Source organism: Pholis gunnellus (assembly GCF_910591455.1).
Source record: "Pholis gunnellus genome assembly, chromosome: 24".
In the NCBI taxonomy this organism is placed as follows: domain Eukaryota; kingdom Metazoa; phylum Chordata; class Actinopteri; order Perciformes; family Pholidae; genus Pholis; species Pholis gunnellus.
Window position 1 is genome coordinate 1,886,624 of NC_136551.1, and position 27,982 is coordinate 1,914,605.

General features: G+C 41.2%; 2 protein-coding genes across 3 annotated transcripts; one reads left to right on the forward strand and one right to left on the reverse strand.

Annotated features, from left to right (window-relative positions):
- Positions 1-5,196: 5,196 nt before the first annotated feature.
- gpd2 (glycerol-3-phosphate dehydrogenase 2 (mitochondrial)) lies at positions 5,197-22,237 on the reverse strand. 2 transcript variants are annotated; one of them, XM_079185864.1, is made up of 17 exons: positions 22,141-22,237; positions 19,330-19,436; positions 16,537-16,708; positions 15,966-16,090; positions 15,777-15,874; positions 15,446-15,609; positions 13,929-14,093; positions 13,592-13,736; positions 12,774-12,967; positions 12,017-12,151; positions 11,759-11,934; positions 9,817-9,948; positions 9,581-9,739; positions 9,012-9,124; positions 8,757-8,835; positions 8,559-8,657; positions 5,197-6,677 (listed from the first exon to the last, which is right to left on the reverse strand). In XM_079185864.1, exons 2-17 carry the CDS (start codon positions 19,429-19,431, stop codon positions 6,552-6,554), a joined length of 2,184 nt encoding a protein of 727 aa, XP_079041990.1. In that variant the 5' UTR covers positions 19,432-19,436; positions 22,141-22,237; the 3' UTR covers positions 5,197-6,551. The 2 variants fall into 2 exon arrangements, with proteins under 2 accessions (XP_079041990.1, XP_079041991.1); XM_079185865.1 differs by having other exon boundaries at positions 19,330-19,641; positions 22,141-22,199.
- A 1,216-nt stretch (positions 22,238-23,453) lies between these two features.
- On the forward strand, positions 23,454-26,819 carry LOC306715155 (nuclear receptor subfamily 4 group A member 2-like; the record flags this gene model as incomplete). Its single annotated transcript, XM_079185428.1, has 6 exons — positions 23,454-24,305; positions 25,225-25,354; positions 25,478-25,635; positions 25,762-25,961; positions 26,222-26,400; positions 26,572-26,819. The coding sequence occupies 6 exons, from the start codon at positions 23,454-23,456 to the stop codon at positions 26,817-26,819; spliced, it is 1,767 nt and encodes a 588-aa protein (XP_079041554.1).
- Positions 26,820-27,982: the final 1,163 nt, after the last annotated feature.

Genomic DNA, 27,982 nt, shown 5'->3' on the forward strand with positions numbered 1-27,982 from the left:
AGTGGCCGAAGACGGCAGCATTAAAACATGCAGAGACTGCATGCAGGTTTTCAAGGAGTTCAGCTTGAGAGGACTTCTGACCTGCAGCCAAACTCCTGTCCTTTTTATTTCTATTAACCCTCTGATTTTAAAGACTAATTGTGAATATTTGCATGTCTGCCTCAAATTAATTCAAGAGCTATGTGTGTCAAGTGTGTGTGTGTGTGTGTGGTTACATTCCAAATATTTAGTTTTTTCTACATTTTAATTCATCTCATCTGTGTTTTTCATCTTCTAATGTACATCACTGACATCAAACAAGTGTATTATATGTAGATAGTTTAAATTGAAAGTAGTGGTAATTTAAGTATGATGGAAATAAATATTTTAATGTAGAGGATGATTCATGTTGCACTCAATTTTCTTCAATTAAATCAACTCCTAATTTCAGCATTTAGTTAAAGTCATGAAATGTTGAATCAATCTATGATGTCTAAATGAAAACTGATCGTTTTTTAGAAACATAATGAGCTTATTAGCATACTTTCCCGCCTGCATTGTGTAAGAGTTTAAATGCAGCAGCTGCAAATCAAGCTTCTTGATATTTTGTTTCTCTATAGGTTTTTTTGGGGTGGTATTGTTGAATTGTAAATGACTTAAACTACAGGGTCAGATTATAATAATTCAGGCTGCTATGATCAACATTAACTCAGCTTTAGCGATGCTGCTGCAAGATCTCAGGCCCCGAAAATCCAAGTTGTAAAATAATATAATATAAAATAAATAAATTAAGGGAGGAAAGAGAAGTCTGAGCATCTAAAAAAAGCATCTCTCCTATACTCTGCTGCCTGATAAGTATATCCTAAAACTGCAATAATCAATACTTACTGAATGAGACGTCATGTCGGTCAACTCTCACCAGATCAACCAGGTTCCATGTGCATCGGGAAGCAAATGCATCTGCCCCCTTTCTTCAGTAAGTTATTGGGATGTAGAATACATCTTGGCCTGAAGAGGGAGCCGTTTGTTCACATACATGATGGGGTTTGTGGGTCATTGTCACTGACAGCTCTTTCTTGAATGTACTCCAGTGAAACATTTTGAAAACGCAAAGTGCATTGAAAGCTACAACATATTGTCTCTAATGTCATGGTCAAATCAAACTTTTTTTATCTTTTTTATTTTCATTGTATTTCCTTTATTTCTGTTGCTCCAGATTACATGATGGTAACTTGAAACTAAACAAAGATTATGTTCGTGGATCAAGTGTCTGATTATAATTTCTGACTGTATTCTCCAGTTTCAATAAAAATGAAAGAAATGACGTGTTAGTAGTAGATCATTTCATCAGTACACGCATGCAGGATGACCAACAGGTAAGTAGATAATAGTCTGTTTATGTAGACACACAGTAGATAGGCATTTTTCTGGAATTAACATTTCAATGATGACAAAATGTGTGTTCTCAACATCACATTAGCAAAAATGAAAAGATTCTTAATATGTTGGTGTCATATGTGATATGTGGACAACACATGGCTCTTGACTATCAGATGCAGCTTGTGTCCTGCAAACTGCAATCATAGATCGATAATTTAGCCAGTAATATGACATTTTAGACAAAATCCTATCATCTACCATGGACTGACGTGGGTTCGAATCCTGCACGTTGCCAAGTGTCTAGTGCAATGCCGGGAAGGTGGTGGTGGGGGCTTTGTCCCCACCTGAAGTTTCAGAGAAATGGAACTGGCGGTTATGGTGAAAAAAAATAAGTGACTTGCTTTAAAGTGACTTTTTATTGTAATACTTTGATCAGTGGTTTGATCCTTGCTGACAGTCGGAGGTAATGTTCTACACATCTTAAACTATTTCAGAAGTATGAGTGCCTTTACATGCTATCCCAAACTGTTATAGAAATGCAGTCTAGACTGCAATCAGTAAAGGAATGTTATATTTTAGTGCTTAACAATAAACAGTAAAATAAAAGAGTCAAGAATTATAAATAGAAACATATGCATTCAAAACGTACAAAGTAAAATATGTTTTTGAGACAAACAGGTTCTTGTTTTACAGGTAAAGAAGAATTTCTGCTGTGTCGATGTCCATATTCCTCTTCTCAGGACTAAATATTCTCTCCTTGTTTTGTTTGATTGGCAGGTGTCCATTGAAATGCAGCTGAAAGAGCTTCCTGTCCACATTCTAACGGGCACAAAGCCGGTGAATGAGCCAGGTAAATGTCAGGACACCTTGCAGAATGGCTTTTTGTTCCACCGGAGGAGGTTCGGAAAGGTTTGAACCATTATTTCACCCCATAAAGTGGAGGTTTTCAGGGTTCACCAGGCATTTCGATGCTCTTTACCCTTCTCAAAGTCTGAGACAGAACCCTGTAGAATACATTTTACACTTTCAAAAACACCCTCCTTATTTAAAGACTTTCACTTCCAATTAGTCTTAAAGGCACAAATAACACCTAATACTGATATATTAAATTACCTGCCCTCTCCCATATCAATATTTGAACTTTTACTTGCTTGCAACAGGTCGATGTGATTCATTTCTCAGTTAATTATCATCTTATTTACCATAATTATTAGCTGAATAAGTGAGGGGTTGTCTGTTCCCAGTGCTCTTACTCACACTTCTAATTAAGACTCATCAGAACATCATTATTTTTGCGACAACCTGTTTATGGAAACCGGGAGGATGGCGTTTTTTAATGACTAACACTGGCACTTCAGCTCATGGCTGCATTAGTCATTGGGGAGGGGTCATGGGGCTAAAATAAACCCACCTGACCAAACCCCACACAAATATAAAATGAAATTACTATCAAAAACTTCTCAGTAATTAAGGGCTTTTGGAGAACACACAAATATCAATGTAAGGTTGTTTCAAAGACTACCAGGCTTTGAAACAGCCTTGTGTGAGGAGAACAGATGTATGGGAGATACATGGAATGAATACCATATGATTTTGCAGACTAATTGTTCAGATGTCCTGTGGAATGAGATACAATGAGATACATTTTATGTATATGGATCAGAAATTCTATTTGAATTAAGTAAAAGAAGAAATGGAGGAAGATGATACCATCATCCTCACACTTTTCAATTACTGTGCAGGCAGACACCTCAGCGTGGCCGGCATCGCCGTCCTAAAACCTCCAGAGAGAGAGAGAAAAAAGGAGCATTAGCAGTCATATGCCAACCAGATTTGTCCCATTATTCATAACAATTAATTGCTTCCCCGTACTCCCGGCCTTTCCGAGGAAGGCAGCGCACAGCGGACGTCTGCTCCGCTGTAGATTGTAATATGAGTGGAGGACTTAAAGCTGTCATTCAAATCTCACCGTGACCTTTTGGGAGAAAAGGCTGTTTTTCACGCAGTTTGCAGGAAGCAGACTGGATAGAGTTTAGTGTGTGTGTGTGTGTGTGTGTGTGTGTGTGTGAGAATGTACTTCTATACTTGTGAGAACTAATCTGAGTGAGGATATTTTGACCAGGTGTAACCCGAGCCAACAGGTAACACTTCAGAGGACACTAAATCCCTCTGAACTCTGCATCATTATACATAAATAATAAGATGTTAGGTCACTCATTTAATTTACAGTAGCTGTTGGTTTTCCCTCTAAACAACAGAGGTCAGTAGTGAGGCAGAAGATATATTCTGATCAGGTTTATATCACAGAAAGATCTGACTAAAGTCCATCGAGGAGCTGTTCAGGGGAAATAAGCCTTGCCTTCATTTATTCGCTTCATTTGCTTAATTCTTCAGAGATTTGACAGCAAAAAACATGTAAAATGAATTCAAATAAAAATAAATAAAGACCCTTGTCGACATCTTTTCTGTTTCATTCACAGGCTGTCACATCCCTTCTCTCTGCTGTTATGACACCATCTATGAATGATGCTCGCATAAGAAACACAAAAGCTTTGCAAGCAACCAGATACATTTAATTAGATAATTGCTTTTTTTTTTTTTTTTTACCTGAAGACAAGCTCACAGTATTCTTACAGTAAATGGAACATGATTCTCTTTGAGCCGGGATGAAGCTGTAATTTCATCTGCAGGAGACAATCAAACATCGGGATGCGGATTTAAGTCGTGCTGCCCACGAGCTATTCTTGACACACACACACACACACACACACACACACACACACACACACACACACACACACACACACACACACACACACACACACACACACACACACACACACACACACACACACACACACTCTCTCTTCAGGAACAGTTACAGTGATGGTTCATGGGAGGAAACCTTGTGGAATGATTCTGTTTACTACATAAGAATAAGTCCATGTAGATAAATCTGTTAATGATCAATATAAAAGCAGTAAGGAAGCAACCAGACGTTATTTTACGATATAAAACCTTTAACAGGAGGTCTGTAATGAGGAAGTGAGGACAGACTCACTGCCATGTTGGAGCAATGAAAACTAACTCTGTATTTCTTTCTTCTTTTACATTTTCAAAAGGTCCTCACAGTAAAATTATATATTTTTTAGTGCAAAAGAATGTATTGCCGATAAATAATTGAAATGAAATACAATAAAAGAAGTCGAGTTTGAGCAACAGATGTAAGAGTTTGAAGGAATACTTTAAGACTCTTTGAAGTGATCACAGGAACTATTTCATCTTTCGTCAAAGAGCAGAAATACTTGACGTTGCAGCACAAGTTGAGGTTTAATAGTTAAAGTCAGTCTGAACTTGGCCTTCAAGGAATATAACTACTAATATAACTATAACAATCTTTGCAACATGTTCTTAAAGGCCCTGAATAATTAGTTTCATCGTAAGCATTTCTCTAAAACATTAGAATAATATATGCTTCACTTAAAGTTTGAAAAAAACCTTTAACACTCAAAAAGTCAACTAACCTGCTTTTTCAATCCTGATTGGTGCTCAGAAGCACATCACCTTTTATCCAACCGCCTAACTTCAAACCAGCACGAACAGAGAAAAACTAAAATATTTGAAGTCTTTTCTGTGAAGTTATGAAAAAAATTGTCGGAAAAGAATTTTGCCTGAATAAAATACTAAATAAATGACACCTATTCCTAAAAATCGGCTTCCCTTTTGACTGACGGCCAAATTACTAAAATAAATATCAAAATAAATTCTGGTCGATTCCTCCAACATGGCGGCACGTCCCTTCCAACAAGACCTCTGTTCTAAAAAACAAACAAACAATACAGTTTAAACTCTGTTCTTTATATAGCTTTACATTCTTTAACATCATTTCCTGTATTTGTTAACATGGAGTGTGGCATTGTGAACGAGGTGGGTCATATCTTAGGCACATCAAGGCACATATCACACATTCACACAGTGGACTGCCTTTCACAAACAGATAAAACATGCTCCGACGTTAGAAACGTCCTATTTGTGTCACACAAACGATGAAAACATGCGCCAACAGCATGCAGGATTACTTACTTTCTCTCTGCTCACAACCACAAGAAATAAAAGAACTCCACTTCAAATGCACTTTGTAAAAATAAAGATTTAGCATGCAAATAAAAAAAAGAATCCTTTGAAAGCGTTTTCTCATGCAACATATTTAAATCTCTGTAAATGTATTTGTGTCTATAATTGGCTGCAGTGACATCAGGACAAAGAATAAATAATAGAAATATAGAAATATATATATGGAAAGAGCAGATTGAAGAGCATCTTCCTCAGTAACGCTAAAGCTGGAAACCTCATCGTGTAAACCTCAGAATCAGTAGTGGTTTACCGGTAGTGCAATAAATGCTAAAGTAGACAAGAAGATGTACTTCAGAAACATCTCAGAGTGCTTTAAGAACCATTAAATATTACCTGACTAGTAATTGTAACATGCTAAGATCAGAAACAATACAATGCAAAGCTCTGTCTGGCTTTACTTTAGGGGTCCAGAGTTATTTCTTTGGTTTCCTGGAAAGAACTAGTGATTTGTTACAGATTGCAGGTACAATCGGATCCATTTAAACTAAATAAATCTCCATTAATGAGTCATTTATTCCTCCTTTCTGTTAAGTTGTATGCTATAAGCGTACGTCTCTATTTTGCCTACAATTGGTAGCAGGTTACATATTTCTTTCCAGTGAACTTTAAGGGAATTATTAAGAAATAATGGAGCCGTGAAATAAAGCACAACCAGATGGACAGTTGCCACATGAAAAAGCTGCATCACACCGAGGACAGTGTTTCCTCAACAATCAGTGTTAAAAAAAAGAGGTTTAAAAAGGAGTACAAAGATAATGTTAATGATCACACTATCAAAGTTCAGGAGACAGTAGAAAACAGATGTGCTGTGTAACATCAGAGGCACCAGATGTTGAGAAAACAGATGAATCGACTTCGTGAAAAACAAACCTCATCCTCAATCTTTAGATACGATTTCACTCAAAACACACTCAGGAGTGACGCTTGATTTGGCCAGATTCATCCCGCCATGTGCTTGATTGCATTATTGTCATTCAAATAGCGCCATTAGCATGAGACCCTTTTTGTGTTTGCCACCTTTTAAAGGACCAGTAGCTGAATTTTATTCCTCGCCATCCTCAGAATCCGCCCCCGCTTCGGTCCACCGTCACCGGCCCTCTTTTATTCAGAGTTTCCTCCGCCGTTTTCATCAGCATGGCCAGACGGCTGTCCGACACTTGTCCCTTCTTCACCGCGCTCATCAGCTGCACGGGAAACAGCAGAGAACAGCGGGAAAGGTCAACTTCAAATAGGAAAAATGTAATCATCAGTGTGACGAACGCCCCGCTGCCTGCCCGATCACCTTCACATATCCCGGACGTTAAGAGGTAGAACATGAACCCGACACCAGCTGTCTTCTTCACGTGTTAAAGCTGCACTAGGAGGGGAACGAAGGAGCGACTGGTGCTGCAAAAAAGAGCAGCTTCCATTCCTTTAATAGAGAGATTCTTTAAAGTAAGGATGATGAAGGAATTATTCTATACTTCCCTTATTGTCAACAAATCCCATTAAGGCCACAAACCTGAAGATCTATGATAAATCTGCATTGTTAAGGCGGCAAGTGTGCTTCAAACAACGTCTGAAAGAAATACTTTCTTAAAGGAACAAATTTGAATTTGTTGAGTACTATTTTTAGATGCGAATTAATACACTATTACGTTATTCGTCTGCATGCATGGCAGTGCGTAGAGTTCAACTACAGGAAGTTATAAAAGCTCAACGCTGAGGAAAGAAACAGGCAGTAAGGACTCTATGTGTTAAAATAATCATTTTCTACTGCGTCTTTACTAATTTACTTTGTTTAATGTGTTCTGATTTGTAATACTTTCTCTGTATTTCCCTTACATGAAAAGAAATAAATCAATCCAGGCATGATTGCTACGCATACATTTAAAAAATGTGTTTTAAATGTGTTTGATTTCATGTTAAATATGAGGACAAGTGTGTTATGTGTGTAGGTTGTAGGTTTATGAGATTTGTTGACAACAAAACAAACAACACCACCGCTTATCCGTTCTGTCATCGTTAAAGTTAAAGTTAACTAGTGCAGCTTTAACACTTCTTGGATCCTTTTTAGTGTGTTTTTTTCCCCTTCAGCCACCGGAGGACTTAATAAAGTTTAACCCATCAGCATACTACATGTACACTACCTGTTTGTTGTCCCTAAGTCATCCAATGCGCAGGTCGGGTATCCACACAAGCAGAAACAGACTCACAATGAATCACAATGTACACGACATATGCATGAATAAATACTGGACTCTAACAATGCTTTACGTGTCACACAGAGAAAAACTCAGCTGCTCGTCTCCTCGGCCAGCGGAGACGCCGGCACACTAATGAAGACTAAATCATCGGCTGTCACCAGGCTCTGCTATAATGACTCTTTCCTGGACTTCGTTGTCATGTGAGAAGCTAATTTATTTAGCCCCGACACACAGCAGGCTCCATTACACAAGTCGCTGACAGAGATTCTCCTTTCTAATTAGCTCCATCTAGTCGGACTTCACACCTTCTGTTCCGCAGGATGTTCATTGTTCTCACATCACAGGTGGACAATGGTGCTTTTTTTAATGATGTAGCATATAAACATATAATATGTATGAGGAACATGTGATTATCTGGATGTGGAAAGTGCAAGGTGTAAATGAGTATATACAGTAATATAAAAAACATATCTCTATATATGCCTAGAACTACAAAAACCTGCTTAAAACCTGCTTAAAACTGCATGTATTGATATAAAGTTCAGGAGAAAATATATAGATATAAAAATCTTTTTAGAGGTATGTATTACTACACGAACTACACCTTTTTATGTACAGCCACATTTAGTTTTTCTACATATTTATGCTTTTTTTATGTGAGGAGCATAATTCTCCGTTGTGGTATTTACAAAAACTTGGGGCTTAAAAAGCAAATGTAAAAAATGAAGGTACTCATTAATATTGTACATAAATATGAATTTTTTTTAACTTAATCTGCACCAAGCGTCACAGTTGTACACATACATTTACTGATAGAAATGATGGGTCATCAGATGCATCCTCTCTCCTCTGAGCTCTCACCGTCTGCACGTTACCTACCTGCATGAATTCATCAATTTCCACTTGTCCGTTCTTGTTGAGGTCCACCTCATTAAGGATTTCGTGGAGCGCATTTTCATCAATGTGGACATTGATGCTCTGCAGAGAAGAAAAAACGAGACGAGGGATCAATAAGGTGTAATGAAGAAGTGTGTAAAGATGAGAGGCAGACGGAAGAGGAGATGAAATAAGACTCACTTCCAAAACTTGCTGGACGTCGACAGTCGTGATGAATCCCTTGCTCTCTTTGTCAAACTTATGGAAACGCTTCTTGTACCTGTCACACAGATTTCAGCACATTTATTCCATCACTTCTTTACATTTTGATCAGGATCATTTCATACGTTATATTTTGTTGTGTGTGCAGAACAACACCCATCATTCTGCCGGTTACACACTGGCACATGTTTTTATTTCATCAGATAAACTGATGATGAAAAGGTGAATCATTACCTGGCTACTTCCTGGTTGTCCAGGTTGATCTCGGAGGTCTTGGTCAGCTGTTCGGAGCGAGACCTGTAGCCCATCTCAAGGTACAAAAACTTCCTGGCTGCTTCCAGCTGGGTCTGGATTTCACATTAGCAGAGAGAAAAGAGGAGTCAGTCTGTTAGCACATTAAAGATACCCAAGAGCACCTCTACTGTCTGATGGCAGCACCAACATAACCCCCCAAATCATTTCACATGGTTGTATAAATACATAGAGATTACTGTCTGACATCTAGTATGACCTATTCAGCAGACCGGTGTTTTGTTTACGTGTTATTCTACAGTATGAGACATGTGGCCTCCCTGTGCTGTAACAATAACTGAGAGTTCAGTTTTCATGCACACGTAACTCCACTCATATCACTTCATCTCTTTCATACACACACACAGAGCTTCCTCCTCCAAAGGGATGAAGGGTGTGGACCTTTTCTATTGTGTGCCGATCGAAAGCAGAAACCAGGACTTTAAAAAACCCACCAGGGAATAAGGCATTATGTAAAACAGAGCAGGTTTTCCTGTTCTTCAGATTGTTACCGTCTTCTGCTCCTCACTCCAGTCCAGCTCCTTCCCCATGATCTGCACGATGCGCGGGAGGGCTTCGTCAGCCGCCTGCACGTTCAAGAAGCCCAGGCGTGTTCGTCGGGCGATGACGTCGATGGCTGTGCAGGCGTACTCCTTCATCGCATACAGCACCTGAGGAAGAAGGCTCACATGAGGCTCGAGTGTTTGAGCCTATTTGGGCAATGGTAAGCATCAAGATCCCACGTTACCTCGCCCTCGATGTAAGGGAACTCAGACACCAATCTCTTCCCCACGATCGGCCACCTTTGCCCGGTGACCTGAGCCATCTTGGCCACGTCGAACGCCTTTCCGCCGTACGTCGAGGCCAGATGCTGAGCGACCTGCGCACAGATACCAACGAGAGAATGAAAGACAATGAAAGAAACAACCAGCTGTTGAGATGCTTTTCTATTGTCAGTTACAGTAAAATACTTATAATTATTGTTGGAAAACACTTTAAAACTCTGCAACTTTGCTACTAAAAATGATACAATTGCTCTCCAGTTAGAGTCCTTATGAAATACAACATTTATTGACTATGGATAAAATAAGGAACAAACAGGTTTAATCTTCATTTTTTAATGCAAAACACCACATTTTATACTCTTTAACCTCATCTTTAGCAGGGTGGATCGATCGGCTAATCAGTTAACTTTTACTGTTGTTCTATAAATGATTAACCACTGTAGCATAGGAAGCAGTATAAACTTTTATTATGATGTATTTATTAAAAGGAAGGAACTTAAGTATTTAGCCTTGAACTGTCTGTGTGGATTATTGTGATTTCTATTCACTTTTCTTCTCTTAACGATATAAAAATCACAGGTTAAACTTCGTACAACCGATCGTTGTGGTAGCTCCTAATATTCACATGATCGATTTCCCCTCTTCAGAGTTCAGCGATAAGCGTTAACGCCACTTTGTCAATGAGGCGTCACATGTTTACAGAACACAAGAGGGCTATTTGCTATTCAGATCGTTGGGCTGCCGATCATGTGAAAGGGCAAACTCTGTCCAAATATCAACGGTGACCTTTTAGGAATATTGGAGAGAGCGGCAGAGCCGGTGCAGAACGCCTCTAATGAGGAGTAAGTGTACTGAAGGCACTCGGTGCACGAGTACTTTTTCTTCATGAAACAATGTTCTACTGGGTTTAATGAAAAGGCACAGCCTAATTATTGGAAAGATGGCTTGTAGCTGATGTAAATCAATGTGCCCTTACTTCATGCCATTGATAAATCGTACAGCATACAGTGCATTGCAGCGCGTGTCCAGTCTTTTGTGTAGTAGAAATGTCAGCATTGTTACAGCAGCGGCTTTAATGTCAGCTTCACTGCTGCTGCTGCTGCTGAAGAGGACAGTGGATGTGTGTGTGTGAGCTTTTACAGCTTTGTTTGTATCTGTAGCTAGTTAAAGGTCTACGAGCTTTCGACGCATCGCCATGCTCAAAATGTTTCAGGAAGTCGAGCTGGTCTCGGAGGCAGAGCTCAAACAAATAGTTACAACATTTAGGTGGAATTAAAAAGCACCTCTAAAGCTCACACGCTGAATCTTAAACAGTAAAAATGACAATTTGTGATACAAGACTGACGCAGCATTAATCATTTACTTACAAACTTAAAGTAACAATACCACAATGTAGAAGTACTCTATTATGAGTAAAAGTACAGAAGTAACAGCAACAAAAAACTACTTAAAGTATCAAAAGTCAGTGGCTACTGTCAATGTTTTACTATTGTATGATTGGATCATTTATATTGATGTATTATTGCATAAGTGGTACTTTAATGTTGTTGTTGGTCACTGCGGAGCAAATTTAAAAAAACTATATTTACTATAGCTCTTAAATCAAAATGTAGTAAAGTGACAAGTAGATGTTTCTCTCTGAAATGTGGTGAAATAGAAGTATAAATAAGCAAAAAATGGAAATATATTAAGTATTTGCTGTTACTCCTACAGACAGTGTTTAGGATGCTGGGTCGATTTGATGTTTTTTGTTTAAATAATAGCTCAGAGATCCTCCAAAAATCATAAACTGCTGTTTTTAATAATAATATTGATCTTCTAATCCCACTTTGTACTACTTAACAAAACCCACGTGTGCGTGCTAATGCGACTGAATGCTGTTTATAAAGCGTTCACATGTGTTACCTCGTTCTCCAGTCCGTAGTCCTGCACCAGGCGGATGTAGAGGGTCGGCGTCCAGCCCTTGGCTCCCTCCAGCATCAGACCCACGGTCTTGCAGGGCTCCGCAGACAGGCCGTGGGTTTTGACGGCTGCGTCCAGAGTCTCTTCAGCCATGGATCTGTAGGTAGTCCACTTGCCCCCTAGAGTCACACACAAATACGATCCTTAATAATACGCAGAAGTGGTGGTGCAGTGATGTCACAAGATAATCCAGAAACTGACCAGCGATGGTGACCAGTCCGCTGTCACTGATGCTGACGATGTGGTTCCTACAGATGGACTGAGTGTCCTTGGAGTTGGGGTCGGTCACCAGCGGACGGATGCCGCTCCACGCTGCCAACACGTCTCCTCGGCGCACTGCAGACGACACAAAGACGGTCACGTTTCCACCGAGACACTTCACTCTGAACCAGAGCTAAATGTTAGACCGAGTGCATCGTTGACACAAGAAGGAAATGAACTTCCTGCACTTGTCATATCACATGCTGATATCCTGACCAGCACTTTCTGTCTGGCCTCTGTTTCATCTTCTCTGGGTTTCCTGTCCATATTCACAGACGGATCTTCAGCCACTACACTACAAACGTTCCGGCTTTCAAACAAGTTTAGGTTTTCTCACTTCTGGAATCTCCAGTTTCACTTTGGAGCTCAATAGACACAAAGAGTCCATGGAGCATTTAGGGGGATTAGCAGAAATGGAACTTAATATTAATATGTTTTCAATCACCTGAAAATAAGCCGTTTGTATCTACATATGGAGCAGGTTCTTATCAGCCGCCATGTTTCTACAGTAGCCCAGAATGGACAAACCAAACACTGGCCCTCACCGCTAGACGTTGCCAAGTCCCGCACACTGCACCTTTAAACTAAACACACTGCTTGAATGGACAGGTGATCTCTGTGAAGTGCAGGTACTTAGCAACAAAATAACATCCCAGAAAACCCTCTACATGCTCCTCAGAATGGACACGAGAAGCACCTTCTACGTCGGGGCTGAGGTAGTTGCGGATCTCCCTCAGGATGAAGTTGATGTCGTCCTCCCCCGGGATCGGGTGGGCCGTCACGCTGGTGGGTGAGTCGGTGGTCCCGGCGATGGTCATCTTCTCCCAGGGCAGGAAGAAGATGACGCGTCCGTCACTTGTGGACGGATCGAGCAGACCCATGTTGTCGGGGCTGAGGGACAGAAAATCCAAGAAGAAAGGTTGTTATCATTACAACAAGTGCAAGTAGGAGAAGAAGATGGCGGAGTGATAGCAACATGTGTTTATTTTACCATCTTTACAGTCTCAAGTTTGTGGATAAGTATGAGAAAGAAGTGTTGAGGAGAGCAACAGAAAAGGAAAAGAGGTACAAATTGAGGAGCTGAAGACACAAATGGAAAAACACAGATGTGGGGGAGGAAGAGGAGGTGGTGAGGGAGCGCAGATAGCGGCAGGAGGAAGACGAGAGAAGAAGAGAATTAGGTGCTTGGCATTTCTGGCGCTGTTCAAAGGGCTCGCGCTCCCTCGGGTTTCGCTCAATAAGCTTCGCTGAACTTTAAAAAACGCCCTACTTCAACAAAACCACTCTATTGCTCTGCTGTATCTTAACCAGAGAAGATTGTCCTATGCATGTTAGTATAGGTCAGATAATAGTTGAGTATTTACACATTAAAATGAGAAAACACTGAGGATTAAATATGTACTAGTGAATGCCTTTTGAAATACCAAAATAAAAAAAACCATCAAACATCTCAATTTCAATAAAAATACTCGTTTTAAAGGAATGCTGTGAGTGTGTTGGCTGTACGTGTGATACCTGTAGTAACCGGGGATGACGATGTGAACACCAGCGCTGGGTTGGCAGATGTTTTTGGTTTCCTGGTTGTCCATCTTCCTCAGCGAGTCTGTGAACGGTCCGGTGGCGTTGATCACACACTTGGCCTTCACATCAAATTCTTGTCCTGTGAGGAGAATAATGGTGAAACATGCATGACGTCACTTCTAAATCAACTTATTGTTTGCATTAAAAATAAACAAGACAGACCCCTGAAAACATGCCGATAGCTTCAACTTAAAATGAATTCTGCTCCTGCTTTCAGCGAAATACACGCCTGTTTGTGTTGACTAAATCTTCACTGATGGGAAAGCCTCACCTGTGATGACGTCCCTGCAGCGGGCGCCACACACCTTCTCCTTGCCGCTCTGTGGGTCCTTCGTCTTCAGCAGGTGGACCACCTCGGTGTAGTTGGCGACGGCGGCGCCGTAGCGGGCGGAGCTGAGGGCGATGGCCAGGTTCATACGGGCGTCATTGTGCTGCCCTGAAGGGGACAGAGAAGAAGAAAGCTGCCGATTGAGAACAAAGGTTTGTTTTCTCTACAACTCCTTCAGTTACGTGACAATGTTGCAGATTCCTTTGCCTTAAATGTAAATGAAATGTCAGAAGCTGAACTAACTGGTGGTTTATGCAACAAACACTCACCAATCCGTGCGTCCCTGACCCTAAATGCTCTGTTTTGTCTCTGGGCTTCTGCGCATGTGAAACATTAACATACTATAGTTTCTTTTTCCTGAGGTTCCAGAGCATGGTGATACCAGCCAGTTCACAGTGAGAGCGTCAGGCCTACACGGGTGCTGCAGAATAAAAGTGCCTCTGCTTTCGTTGGTGGCAGCAGCATCAGCAGTAACCAAGACAGCAGGAGAAATAGCTGTTGCTCAGTCGCTCCGACCGTCTACGATGCTCCTCTGCGCTCGACACCGCCGGGAGAGAAGGTCAGATTTCGAAATGTCACCGCCGTGATTGTTCCAGACGGCATAATTGGAGAAAAGACGCCCCACCCCTCCAAACATCCCCCCTCAGAGCAGATGATGGGAGGGGGGGTGGACATCAAACATATGCTGCTTTGCACCAAGAAAATGCTCTTCTTTCTCTCACCCTGCAGTAAATCCACTTATATCTGGCCACTTTTAATGTGTGGCATAAGTAATTGCATGTAAATTAAGCTCTCAAGATAGCAAACTGTTTCCGAAACTTGGGAGATTTGTGAATTTTTCTTTCATAAAAATATTCAACCAGGAGTCACATTACCAAAACTGCAGATAATGTCTTTACAAAGCAGCATGGATTTTAATTTCTGCTATTAATCACTGATTTTGAAAGTTGAATACCATAAATAAACGCCTCTTAAGTAGCATCAGATATAAAAATCTGTGATCTGTGATCAGAGGAGCGTGCAGCGTTTGCTTGAGTTTATCGTTGGAAAGTGACCGAATTAAACATGTGCATCATGTCTGTGTGTATAGAGTTATGACTGACATTAGAGAAGTCCATCAGGCTCTCGAGGTTAAAACAAAGCAAAGTCTACAAACGCCAATCAGTCGTGAATGGCTCAACCAAAGGGAACTTCCATTCTCAAACTGTTTCATTTAATCTCTTTTTAGAGTCCTACAATGGTAAACGATCATGTATTTCACAGGGAAAAAAATGAATCAGAGAAAAGCCAGAAAACAGCAGGGAAAGGAAAAGAGCACCAAGACTGACTCAGCTGCTCTGTTCGTGTTTACAGAAAATACAAGTATGAGTAATGGATCAACAAACGAATCGTGCCGTTTTTGATTACTGTCCACACAGACCGGTGACAAAGCAAAGAGGCCTCTGCAGCCTTTCACTCACCGTCATAGTAGACGATGGCTCCCACCAGTTTGTCCTTCTTCAGCATGGGGAAATGCTCCAGGGCCTTGGTCTTACTGAGGACGTAGCTGCTCTTCAGATTCTGGATCCCAGCCACCAAGTCGTACATCTTGATCCCTGCCCAGTAGTAAGGCAACTGCCACCATCTTGGAAATTAAACAAGTTAGATTGTAGCTACATTTTTGGGTAGTTTGGGGGTTTTCCATCAATTCATCATCTTTTAAACAACAACTATCTTCATTTAAAAGATGAAAAGCATTATGCTGACGTCACATAGCAATTAGCACCCGCTTGTTTGAGTCCTGACACTTACTTGTACACAGGCAGCATGATGGGTAGCGGTGCAGATAGGTGAGGTGCAATCTCCAGGAGGTTGGCTCGCTCGTGGAGGGCCTCCTTCACCATCATGTACTGTCCCCACAAAATAAAGAGGAGGTTTATGTCAAAGAAAAAACGAGCAAAACAAGATGAAAATGAATAAAATACGAGCGTGAAGAGGAACCTGTTCGTAGTCTAACTGCATGATGGCCTTCTGGAGGTAGCGGACTCCGCCGTGGATCAGCTTGGTGCTCCGACTGCTCGTCCCCGAAGAGAAGTCGTCTCTCTCTACGAGAGCAGTCTTGAGGTCTGCGGAAAGAGGACAAAGGATGAATATACCTGTACTGTTTGCTATCTTTGCTATCTACACTTCTAAGCTATACAGTAGTGACTAATAAATATCATTTGTAGAACACTAAGTATGTATCAACATGACATAATTCAGCTTTTCACAAAGATAATAGCAAATAAAACTGTAAAACCACTCCGTTCAACGTTTTGGTAGAAGCACATATATCAATGCTGCACAAATATCTACCAATAATCTAAATATATATATATATATACACAGTATATTCCCACAGCACTGATATATATATCGGAGGGTGTATTTACAGTAAGTTACAGCTAAGCTTCTGCTGTCACAACAGCAGCTGACGAGACATTATAAACTCTCCTCCTCCAACACTTATAGAGCTTGGAGCACGTTGTATCCGGGGAGAGTGATGCACTTGAGAGCAGATAGGCTCACTTACTGCGTGTGACAGCGTCTAAGGCACATCCTGCACCCGTGGCCCCTCCCCCAACGACCAGGACGTCAAACTCCTCTGTGCTTTGCAGCGCCGCGAGCTGGGCCTGCCGAGTGGGGAACTCGTCGGCGAAGGGAACCCTCAGCTCTGCTTCTGCAGCCACGTGGGCTAACCGAGTCTGGATGTGACACAGATACATACAGCAGCACAGACACAATGAGGAGAATGCATTTGAAGCACATTAACGAGTCCCGAGTTGTGCAAAACTACAGTTTTCTGTGTTAATTTCTATTTAAACTATGTTAATTTTCAATACAAAGCCATAGAAATACAGCAACACTTTCCTTGAGGTGCATTTTGAAACATTATAAGCTCACTGCAAGCATTCCCAGGAAATGTGTTTATGCATTATAATCAACTCATAACATTACATGTGAAATAATGCATAATGACGAGCAATCATTTTAATACATTATGGATTTGACTGTGTAATGAGATCACTGTACTGCGCTCATAATATGCATTATTGTGTCATAACAGATGATCATGTATGAACGGAAACCTAGATTACTATTAAAAAGTTTAGTACAGTCCAACGTTGACAATTCAGAGCTTAAAAAACCTTTCAGAAGAAAAAGAGTTTTCATTGTTTTACATCGTTAACAGAAACAAACATCTTTCATAATAATCTTCCATTTAATATTCTTTGTTTCTATTGTTTGGCCATTAATGGATAGATGGATAGATGACATACTGTGAAATAGATGACATATTTGGTACGCTTCACTTTGGATGACAAAGTATTTTATTAACTTCATAGTATTGCTACTTTTACCCGAGTACTTCACCAAATGTAAATGCATTTTTTAAGTTCAAGAATGACCTTTAATCTTTAATCCAAGAAAAGAAAAAAAGTGCTTATGATGTCTCATTTTCACCTTTAGTTTCCAAGTGAAGTGTTGCTAAAAAAGCATAAATATATACACAGTATGCGATTAGTAGCAGAGGAAAGTTTCGGCTGCAACATGCTGCACAACTTTGCAAAACCAACAAAATAAAATCACAATGATTAGCAAAATAATTAATTTAAAGAAATAATCACATACGACAACACGATAAAAGCAGAAACACAGCTTCCCTCTGATATGAGGATGTGGAATTTCACTTCTAATGAAATATTCATTCATTCATTTTTTTTTTCTATTTAGCAGTTCAAGCTAAATGATTGCATCAAGCTGCTTTGAAGCAAACGTGGCATTTGACTTGCAAATTGTAGCAGGCGTTTGTAATTTAGGTATGCAACCGCAAACGAGAAGATGATATAATCATTGTCTATTTTTGACGATGCATACAGACAAACACCGCCACAGAATTAAGTGCCAGCGTGCCCCCCGTAATCAAGTTAAGTCAGTGAATGGCACAGCAAGGCCCATGCTAATAGCCAATCGGCCGCTGTCTTGAAAACTTCTCCAAGCCATATGCCCTTGCTAAAGGAGACAAGACGGACATTCATCTCATCAGCGTTGCAATTACTGGGATTAGAGGCATGCATGATTACAAACTATTGTGAAAATAATTATATTTCATCAGGGTCGACTTCTTGCTTACCAATCCATGCTTGGTTGAGAGGACGACGGTGGGCAAGAGAAGACATTATCGCGTCAGGACAAAAAACAAAGTTCATATTAGGTTGCACAGTCACATAAAGTCTGGTATGTAGTTGTGTGGCATTGCTTAAAATAGGCTCGGAGGTCGGAGGTCGGGGGAAACACAGCTGCTTGTCCATTTCAAACGAAGGCAAGTGGTTAAATACAGTTCATCAACACCATCAGTGGCTCAGTCTGGAGGCTTGACATCTTACGTCCCTTCTTGCAGAGAGGTTTAATATCGCTCTTATATCTGTACGGCTAACTTAGCTTAGCATAAAGACTAGAAACAGAGGGAAACGGCTCTGTAAAGGTAACAAAATCTGCACCTTTTAAAGCTAATCTATTAACACCTTATAATCTGTGCAAAAAACAATTAATAACTGTTTTACTTGCAGTATTTCTTGACTGGGACCAGTACGATTCTGGTATCTACACTGGCTTTCTAGCAACTGGTTCCAGTCTGTATGTGAAGCTAAGTTAGCAGGCTGCTAACATGGCTTCACATTAAGCGTACCGACGGTACAGAGATTGGTATCGATCTTGTCATGTAACTCTCAGCAGGAAAGTGAACATTATTTACCATTATTTTTGATGTATAAATAGGCAAACAGCCACACCTCTATGGACTCAGAAAACAAGTTGTCCTCAAATTCATAATTACAACTTATGAACATCACACATTTTATTGGACCAGGAAGTGGAAGGAAAACAATCAGAGTAGTTAGTTCCATGAGAGTTTTAACAACAATGTGAAAAGAAAGAAAACAATCATTTAATAATCAGAATTTCGAAGCAGTTCAGGATTCGGTGCTGGCCAGTTTCCAAGTTACTTGATGCCTCCTGCACGGCAGCTGGAACGCATCCAACATTCCAACATCTAGACCTGACAAGCCTGGAAAGACCTCCCTCCCAGCTGGGTCGACTTGTTTCAAAAATATACCATTCACAATATTGCTCTGAAAAACATTGAAGTGTTTTGTCCTTCAATTTGACAGCAAGTGAAGCAGCATAAACAATACTGACAATAAGAAGCAAAAACATAAACATAATAGCCTTCAGTCACAACCTGCTGAAATGGAATTCATGCCGCCTGTACTCGTGCCGCAGCAAACATACAAGAACTGAGAGGTGACATCTTCCATCAGCTTACCTGTGTCTTTCTGTACTCGATCAGCTGTGAAATGCCAAAAACTGTGGCGACCGCCCCGCCGCCGATGACGGCCGTCTGCTTCAGAGCCTTCCTGAACGCCATCGTCCCTGTGGGAGCGAAAGTCAAGTGCAGTGAGGAGACGCAGGGACACCCGGGTTATGAGGCTCTGGCATGACAGGTCTGAAGGATGTATGCGAGGAAGTACGGATGGTGGGAGGATCCAAAAAGCTGAGAGTCAGGCTGTACGGCTGGTTGTTCAGGTAGGTAATGTGCAGAGAGGCAGAGGAATGCTGTGGTGATACAACTGTTGCACTAAATAAGGAGAAAGCTTCATTACTCTGAGAAAGAAATGACGGTTTTGATAATACTTGGGCGAGGCCGTCGGCAGCGGGCCCTTGCTTTGGCCCCTGGAAGTGCTGCCTGCAACGATATTCAGTTTACCATGATATCAAATAGGGAAAGAAGCTGGTACCATCAAATATTTGTAAAAATGACTTATTTGACCTTTTAAAGATAACTGCTCATCAAATAATCACTAAGAAGAAGTTTGAGGACACACATTGGCTCTGTGATGGGCATGTGTAATTAGTTTTGACATTTAAAACCCCACATGATCAGACAGATTGATTAGTTTAAAAAACATATATATATAAAAATAATTGACATATTAATCAATAATGAAAATGATTGTTAGCAGCACCTTTTACAAGATCATTATGTTTGTCCAACTATGCAGAACACATTATTGCTTTGATAGTAAATGTTCTGTGCAATGCATGCAAAGTGTTCGTAACATAAAATACTACAGGGAATAAAATGACCAAAGTACTTCTTAAAGTAGTAGTTTTTTCTACTAATCGTTTCATATCTATTTACAATCTATATTTTACTTATTGGAGAAGTTTCCAAGTAAAGGTTCCATGTTTACAGGTTAAAGATTTTTGGGGATACGACTGAAAACAACACATCAAGTCTGCAGCATTGTCTTGCTTAAAAATTAGTTAATTTGCAGTTAAGTATTAAGCGACTGATAGAATATTGTTTCCTGTATTAACGAGCAGAACAAGCTGCAGCAGGATGAGGACCTCAATTCCCACCGGGGTCGGCCCCAAAAAAGTATTTGCATTCCCAGTTTAACGCGCTGAGATTAAAGGTTTCCAGGGAGAAGCCACCGCTGAAGCAGATTCTAACGCATTTTAATAAAACGCCGCTACAGATGACACAAATAGTGACGAGTTCGGAGTAACGAGAGATTCTATGGTGTCAGCGAACACTAGCACCAGAAATCAGTGTCACAATTTTACTGCCGCTGCCTTTATCACTTAATACAACTGTATTAAGTGTACAATAAAACAACCGTATAAACGTATCATTTACTGGACGAATTTAAACAAAGAAATGCACTGAAGGATCATGGGATGTCTGTGCATCCCTGATTACAAAAGGTGCTAATTAGCCTCATTTTTAACCTGTTATAAATACGATGTATATAAAAAGCTTCTCCACAGAGCTGCATATGTTCGATGCTAAAGCTGTGAGCTACAGTATATGAGTGATATGTAAAGCCTAATTATAGCCGGAGGGAGTTTTAACAGCCTTTGATAGTTGTGATGCTGTTTCAATGGCATAAAAAACTGAATTACAACCTATGAAAAAATATATATAAGCTAGTAATATGAACTATAAATGTGTTTTTCTAGTCATAGAGCTCAACCAATCCTGAATTTTTAAGATATTTAAGAGTTTACGAATCCTGATCACAATATATCGGCCCATAGGTTTCAACAAAAACCAATAACACAAACTAACAATCTTGATACAGATACAAAAAATAAAAAGAACTCATCAGTGCCCTTTGGTGGACAAATGCAATAGAGAAATGTGAAATATTTGCCTCAACAAAATAGTCCAAAATGTGTTGTTTTCATTCAAATCCGGACACATTATGAAATAAGAACTACTGCTACTTCAAGCTTAAATACTCCAATAAAAAGTCTTAGTTCAAGACTATTTCATTCAAGCAAAAAACAGATATTTTGTTAAATGAACAAGTGTTTGCTCATCTTTCTCAAAGCCAGGTCTAATCAACATCCACTGTATTGTCCTTAAAATCCCCGTCCCATCAAAAGCTACTCTGCAGCATAGCTCCGGCTTTCACACCCTCCCACAGGCGCCTCATTACTGGAGCCTTTAAAGGCCAAACGTGCCCATAATTAGCCCTGAGGAACATTTCTGACTGGGTGTGCCGCATGCCAGAGTGAAGCTGCAGCACTAATAAGTGAGCGACATTAAACTATTCCTCCTTGTGATGATCACCACCTCATGCACCTACATCAGCCTGCAGACTCATAAGGAGTCAGCATAAGGGGGGGGGGGGGGGGGGGCCTGGCTGTGATGAGGGGGGCCCCTGACTGGGACGGTACTGTGTCAGTACTGACACACTTCACACAGCAGGTGGTAGTATATTGATCTGTGATGTCCGGTACAATACGGTTGCGTTAATCTATCATCACACAAGAGGAAGTAGCTGCTATTTGAAATCATCAAGCTTCATCCCCGCAGCAGGAATAAGACCTTTACCCGTAATACACCAAGAGAGGAAACATGTCGCTGCTTTAAATAACCAAAATGCACACATGAACCATGCATGTCCTTATCTACAATAACTGAGAAGAGGTTATTCCTCCATGGTCACTGCCACTAGCAGAGGAAACTCGCAGATGTTGCTCTGCTTCTTGGATCTACGCCAACAAACAAAAGGGTTAAATATTGGTCAAACATAATATAAATACAACAGATATTCCCACTTACAGGATCTCTTGTTCTGTGGCTGATTAAAACTCGCTCGGGGCGAGGCAGGGCGGCGACTAAGGACATCGGTTGTTATCCAAACCGTGGCTTGTGTTTGACAGCAACGACCAGGAAGTGGAGGTGCCTTGAGCGACGCCGCGGAGAGCCAATCAGAACGCGGTGCTTGGCTGCGCTCGTCTAATAGCATTCGAGAGGAGGCGCTGCCGCGTAGTTGACGTAATGTGGAGGGTAAAGATTGCACAACGCTAGTCTCCTGTTCATCCTCCTCCTTCAGGATAATAATAAAGAGGGAGAGAAGGGGCACCAGCTGTCGTTCTCTTTCTGTGTTTCAGCACGAGAGGCTTGGCAGAAGAAATTAAGCTATAACATAAATAAAGACTGGTGTTTTCTACAGTATTTCTTATTCTACACGTGTTTTAAGATGAAACATGACGCTCCTCAATCAACCACAGATTAAAGAACAGCTGTTGAAGATGATCGTTATCTTTAAAGACGTGTGAATCTTACTCCCCAGGAATGCAAATAGACATCTGCTTTGAGGAGCAGCCCCAGGTTGAATTACAAAATCCCAATACATCCTTATAGGCCTGGTGCAAACTGCAAGAAAGTGCACCCATTATTTCCAAGTTACATGAACTTTCTGTGCCCACACACACCCCCACCCCTCTGTGGCTCGTGCGTAATAGGGTTTGGCACAAGGGCGCGCACCACGTAAACAAAAGCACATTGTCGGTGTCACTGACGGCCAGTATGCAAGACGAGAGAGTGAACAGTCATTTCCTTTGCTCTCCACACAGCGAGCGGACCTTTGGTCGCAGGCAGCTAAAGCTTTAATAGATCCGCAAGCAACACAACAGTAGAGATGGGATTACTTGTCACTGTCCTCCTGCACTGTGCGGAGGTCTGAGGTATTGTATGACCTTCATTTTCTCCACTAATTTATGAAGAAATCAATCATGCATGGCAGTGTAAATCTTGCAAGTGATGCTTTGGTTTTTTTGTTGTTGTTGTTTCAGGCAAACTCTAGCAGAAAATAATATCCTCTGGAAAATAAGACAACTCAAGCCTTCAGGTAATAAAGACAATTTTCTATGCAGCTCAGTTTCTGTTCTATGCAAGACGTTCAAGTCTGATTTAAAATAGTTTTAAGATCTGCCTTTTCAACAAGCACTTTGTTTCCATTGGATTTAAAAAAAATAATTAGATAAATTACAAAGAAAACATTTGAAAGTAGTGTTTAAGATCAGACATAAGAGCAAAAGCTTGTACTTTGTCGACGTTAACTGACTGCATTGTGCCATGTTTGCAGGGCCATGCCGTGCGTCCAGACCCAGTGCGGCTCCTCTCCACAAGGAGCCAGCCCGGCCTCTCAGAGCGCCGGCGGAGAGCGCAGCTGCGACTTCCTCACCCCGGAGTTTGTCAAGTTCAGCATGGACCTTACTAACAGTGAACTCTCAGCTGCCACGTCGGGTCCCAGTTTTGGCCCTTTGGGTGACACTTATGGCGTCGGGTACGACGTGAAGCCCCCGTGTCTCTTCCAAATGCCGGTGCAGGGAGAGCTCCCGTGCGTCAAGCTGGAGGATGCGCACGGGTGTCCGCGGTATCAGCCGAATCAGCATCACCCGCACCAGTCCGACGAGCTGCTCTCCTCCCCGGGCTCCGTATATTATTACCGCTCCCCGTCGCCGCACACCCCCATCACATCCAACTTCCAAACTCAACCGGGACACATATGGGAGGACTCCGGCTCTCTGTACAGTTTTCGACAAGACTATTTGGCCGCGGCGCACAGAAAAAACACGCTATCCAGATTGTCGTTGTTTTCACTAAAACACGCGCAACACAGCGGCCAGAGCTTGTCCACCTGCCGAATGAAATTTGACGGATCGCTCCATGTGTCGATGAATGTGGACGCAACCGGAGCGCATCAGCCGCTGGACAGCCCCGGGTTTTTGGGTTCCACTTCCCAAGGAAAGCAGCCCGGAGTGGGGTTTCCTCACCCACTTCAGTTCGCCCACGGACACCACTTTATGGACTATCAGACTTCTTGTGCTCCAAGCCGAGGACCGCTGAGCACGGAGGGGCTGTGCGCGGTGTGCGGGGATAACGCAGCCTGCCAGCACTACGGAGTGCGCACCTGCGAGGGCTGCAAGGGTTTCTTCAAGGTTTGTTCTCAACTATATTTTAAAGCTGCAGGAAAAAATATGATGTTAACTATTATATTATATATGCAGGCAGCTGATGGACCTACAAGATGAAAAGTCTAAATTATACAGTTGTTGCTGCTGTAATCATAAAAAACTGAAAATACGAGACTTGTTAAAATGGATGTATTCACTTTTTTGTAGAGAAGACACTGTCGCCTAATGAAACCCTAACTTCAAGTAATAAGATAAAATAAAAACCCCACAGGGAGCCCTGGCAGGCCTCTTAATTGCACATTGTGCTTCAGACACACGTTTTGATCTCTTGACACACGCGTATTAGGGGCAAATGTCCTGTATTAAATAGGCCACCAACGTGCCATGAATAAAAACCTGGCCCTTCTCCTCTCTGAGGGAGATTCCCGGGGGCAATTCTCCAAATTATGAATGGCCACGACCTGGTATTTACCCAGACTGCCCTGTCCGCCTGCTGAATGCCTTACACCGCCTCAGATGGCCCACAGGGGCCAGAGGGCTGCTGTTAATTTTCAAAGGACCGTTAAAGGCTCTGTACTTCAGTCTTGACAAAAATGGGTCTTGGAGCTACTAAAAAAGATCCTCCCAAAAAGTCTTCCCCTGCCGCCAGTTTAGATCACCTTGAGAAAGCCCACTTTGGTGCCATATAATCAACCTTATGAGAACAGTGCTATACCATGATATTGGTCCTTAGATGTTCTTTAATGATGCTCTTCAAACTGGTACCAAAGTGCAGATGCAGTGGATCAGGATGAGGTTCAGAATTAAATTCAAACTACTGTCACTCAAAGTAACCTTTATGCATCAACCTCACATTTCTTATCAAGTCTCCAAAGCGCAGATATTATATTTCTACACTTTTGTTATTTGCAACCTATCTAAATATTTTTCTTCCTCCATTCAGCGCACAGTACAAAAAAATGCCAAGTACGTGTGTTTGGCTGCCAAAAGCTGCCCGGTGGACAAACGCAGGAGGAACCGATGCCAATACTGTCGCTTCCAGAAGTGCCTTGCAGTGGGAATGGTCAAAGAAGGTAAACAAATAAAACCACGTTTCATGTCTGACCTTCAGGGATCAGATTGGGATTCCAATTCCAACTGATTTCAACACCAAAAACTAAAAAGTGTCTTCTGTTTCTCTTCATCGTGTCCTGCAGTGGTGAGGACAGACGGTCTGAAAGGTCGAAGGGGTCGTCTGCCGTCCAAACCTAAAACTCTTCCGGACTCGTCTTCCCCCGTTAGCACCCTCCTGAGTGCGCTCGTCAGGGCGCATTTGGAATCAAACCCTCCTCCTTCTCGTCTTGACTACTTCAAAGTAAGCAGTGTGGCGTTATTTCATAAGTGAGTTGTAACGCGTTTACACACAAGATAAATATAGCAGAGCTGTAGTTGTTGATGTTTTCCATCTTTCCACTTCATCAAACTGTTGACCTTTCACCAGCTCAAGGAGAGTCCAGGAAGTCCACCGGGGGACGACGTTCAGCATGTGCGGCAGTTTTATGACCTCCTGACCAGATCGATGGAGGTGATTCGAGGTTGGGCGCAGAAGATCCCAGGCTTCACATCTCTCCCCAAACATGACCAAGACCTCCTCTTCTACTCTGCTTTCCTGGAGCTCTTTGTTTTGCGATTGTCGTACAGGTAAAGAACAAACCAGGTCCAAAGGGACTCAACTTCTTACATGACATTTCCTTTTTCTCAGCAAATTTGGACCCCAAAACATGTAAATATGTTTGTTGATGGATCTGCCAGTAACTCAGGAATGGATTTGTTTTCTAGCACTTTTGGCACAAATGAAAAATGAAACAGCTGCTGAGGCCCCCAAAAGGACATTTATGGAAGGAGGGTTTGTCATCGTCTTAGGTCCTACAATCTGAGCACAATCTGTCGTACTGTTTCAGATCCAACCCAGAGGAAGGGAAGCTGGTTTTCTGCGACGGGTCGGTGTGGCACCGGCTCCAGTGCCTGCGGGGCTTCGGGGAGTGGATCGACAGCATCGTTGAATTCTCCGCTAATCTGCAGAGGATGAACCTGGACGTGTCCACCTTCTCCTGCATATGCACACTCGCCCTGGTCACCGGTGAGACACTTTTATGCATGTTTTAGTCTTTTTCCAGATAAAATAACTAAGCAAATGAAGCCGGGAACAAAACAAGTAAATCAAAGCCTTCAATGTCTCGGGGTGAATTATGTTTCATCACTTCTTATCTAATATGTTTGTTTGAAATGTGATTTTTTTTCGGAGCTGCAGAGCGACACGGACTGAAGGAGCAGAAGAAAGTGGAAGAGCTGCAGAACAACATCGTCAAGTGCTTGAAGGACGCCGACGGACTCTCAGACTGTTGGTCCAACCATTTGTCCAAACTTTTGGAAAAACTGCGTGAACTTCGCACTCTGTGCATCCAAGGCCTGCAGAGGATTTTCTATTTGAAGCTGGAGGATTTGGTGGCGCCGCCTGCAGTAATAGATAAGTTATTCCTCGACACGCTGCCATTTTAGAGACATAAGAGAACAGGCTTTCTCCAGACTTCTTTGGACTTCTTTGTCATTGCTGACAGTTGGACGTTTGTGCTCTTTTGCATTTTGAAATCTAATATCAAGTTGTTAAATCACATTTTTCTCAAAACAAGTAAAGATGAGAATAAAAACTAATTTGTTTTGAAAATTGTGACCACCTTCTGGTAATTATCTTCATAACATCAAGCAAACTGCTTTGCAAAATTCAGATCATGCGAGGATCTGAAGGCCCAATTTAGTCTTACAAGAAAGGATAAATACATTTACAGTCTGCCTGTCGGGCCAAAATGATAAGCAAATGATATGTTCGACCCGTTTGACACTCTGAGAGGCAGTTTTGATACGAGATGTTTTCTATCATGTTTAGGTTTTTCATGACATATAGTGACTAATGTAATGTTAATATTAAGTAGACTCCATCATGGTCTGTTGTCATTGTCCATGTTTTAGTAAATAAATTACTGTTATTGCTGCTGGACTGTTTGTTTGTTTTAAATTTAATTTCTTTATTTTATTCTAAAGAATCTGAGGAAAATATCAATAAAACTTGAAATCATAACTTGTTTCCTGGCATACAATTCCTTTTTCAAGACAAGTGATTATTTTACAGTCAAATGAAATATTGGTAACTTTGTGGTTTATGAACATGGAATTTTAAAATGATGAAGCCATTTGTTTATTTATTTAATGTACGTGAAGTTACGGCTCACAGGCCGTGAAGTATATCTGTTCAAGTAAAGTAAAGACATATAGACATTAATTATATGACACTAAGATCAATTTAACAGGGAGGCATTCATTAAGGTATTATATATATATATATATAACCTTTATTTAATCCGTCCCAGATTAAGATCGGATTTTAAAACTTGAGTTCTAGTGTGTACAATAATACAAGATAGTGAAAAACAATAATGTACATTTAAACAAATGATGTTGCAAATTAGTATATAAGTGACTATTCTTGCATAAAATGCTGCAAATCTCGTTTAAAGTTTTCACATTTTGCTCTTTTCTACAAGGCACAATTGTATCAGTACTGTGATGTATGAGGCTATCTCTGGGTGTTTTTAACCATTAAGACTTGAGACGTCAACGTTTGGAGATTAATTAACAAACTCTGATATAAGGAGGACCATATCTAG

Excerpts from the sequence above, each read along its gene's own strand:
- gpd2 (XM_079185864.1), bottom strand. The coding sequence starts at position 19,431 with ATGGCGTTCAGGAAGGCTCTGAAGCAGACGGCCGTCATCGGCGGCGGG. Across the intron at positions 12,152-12,773 it reads CCTCAGCCCCGACGTAGAAG|TGCGCCGAGGAGACGTGTTG; the intron begins GTGCTTCTCGTG and ends TGTCGTCTGCAG. Across the intron at positions 9,740-9,816 it reads TCCCTTACATCGAGGGCGAG|GTGCTGTATGCGATGAAGGA; the intron begins GTAACGTGGGAT and ends CTTCTTCCTCAG.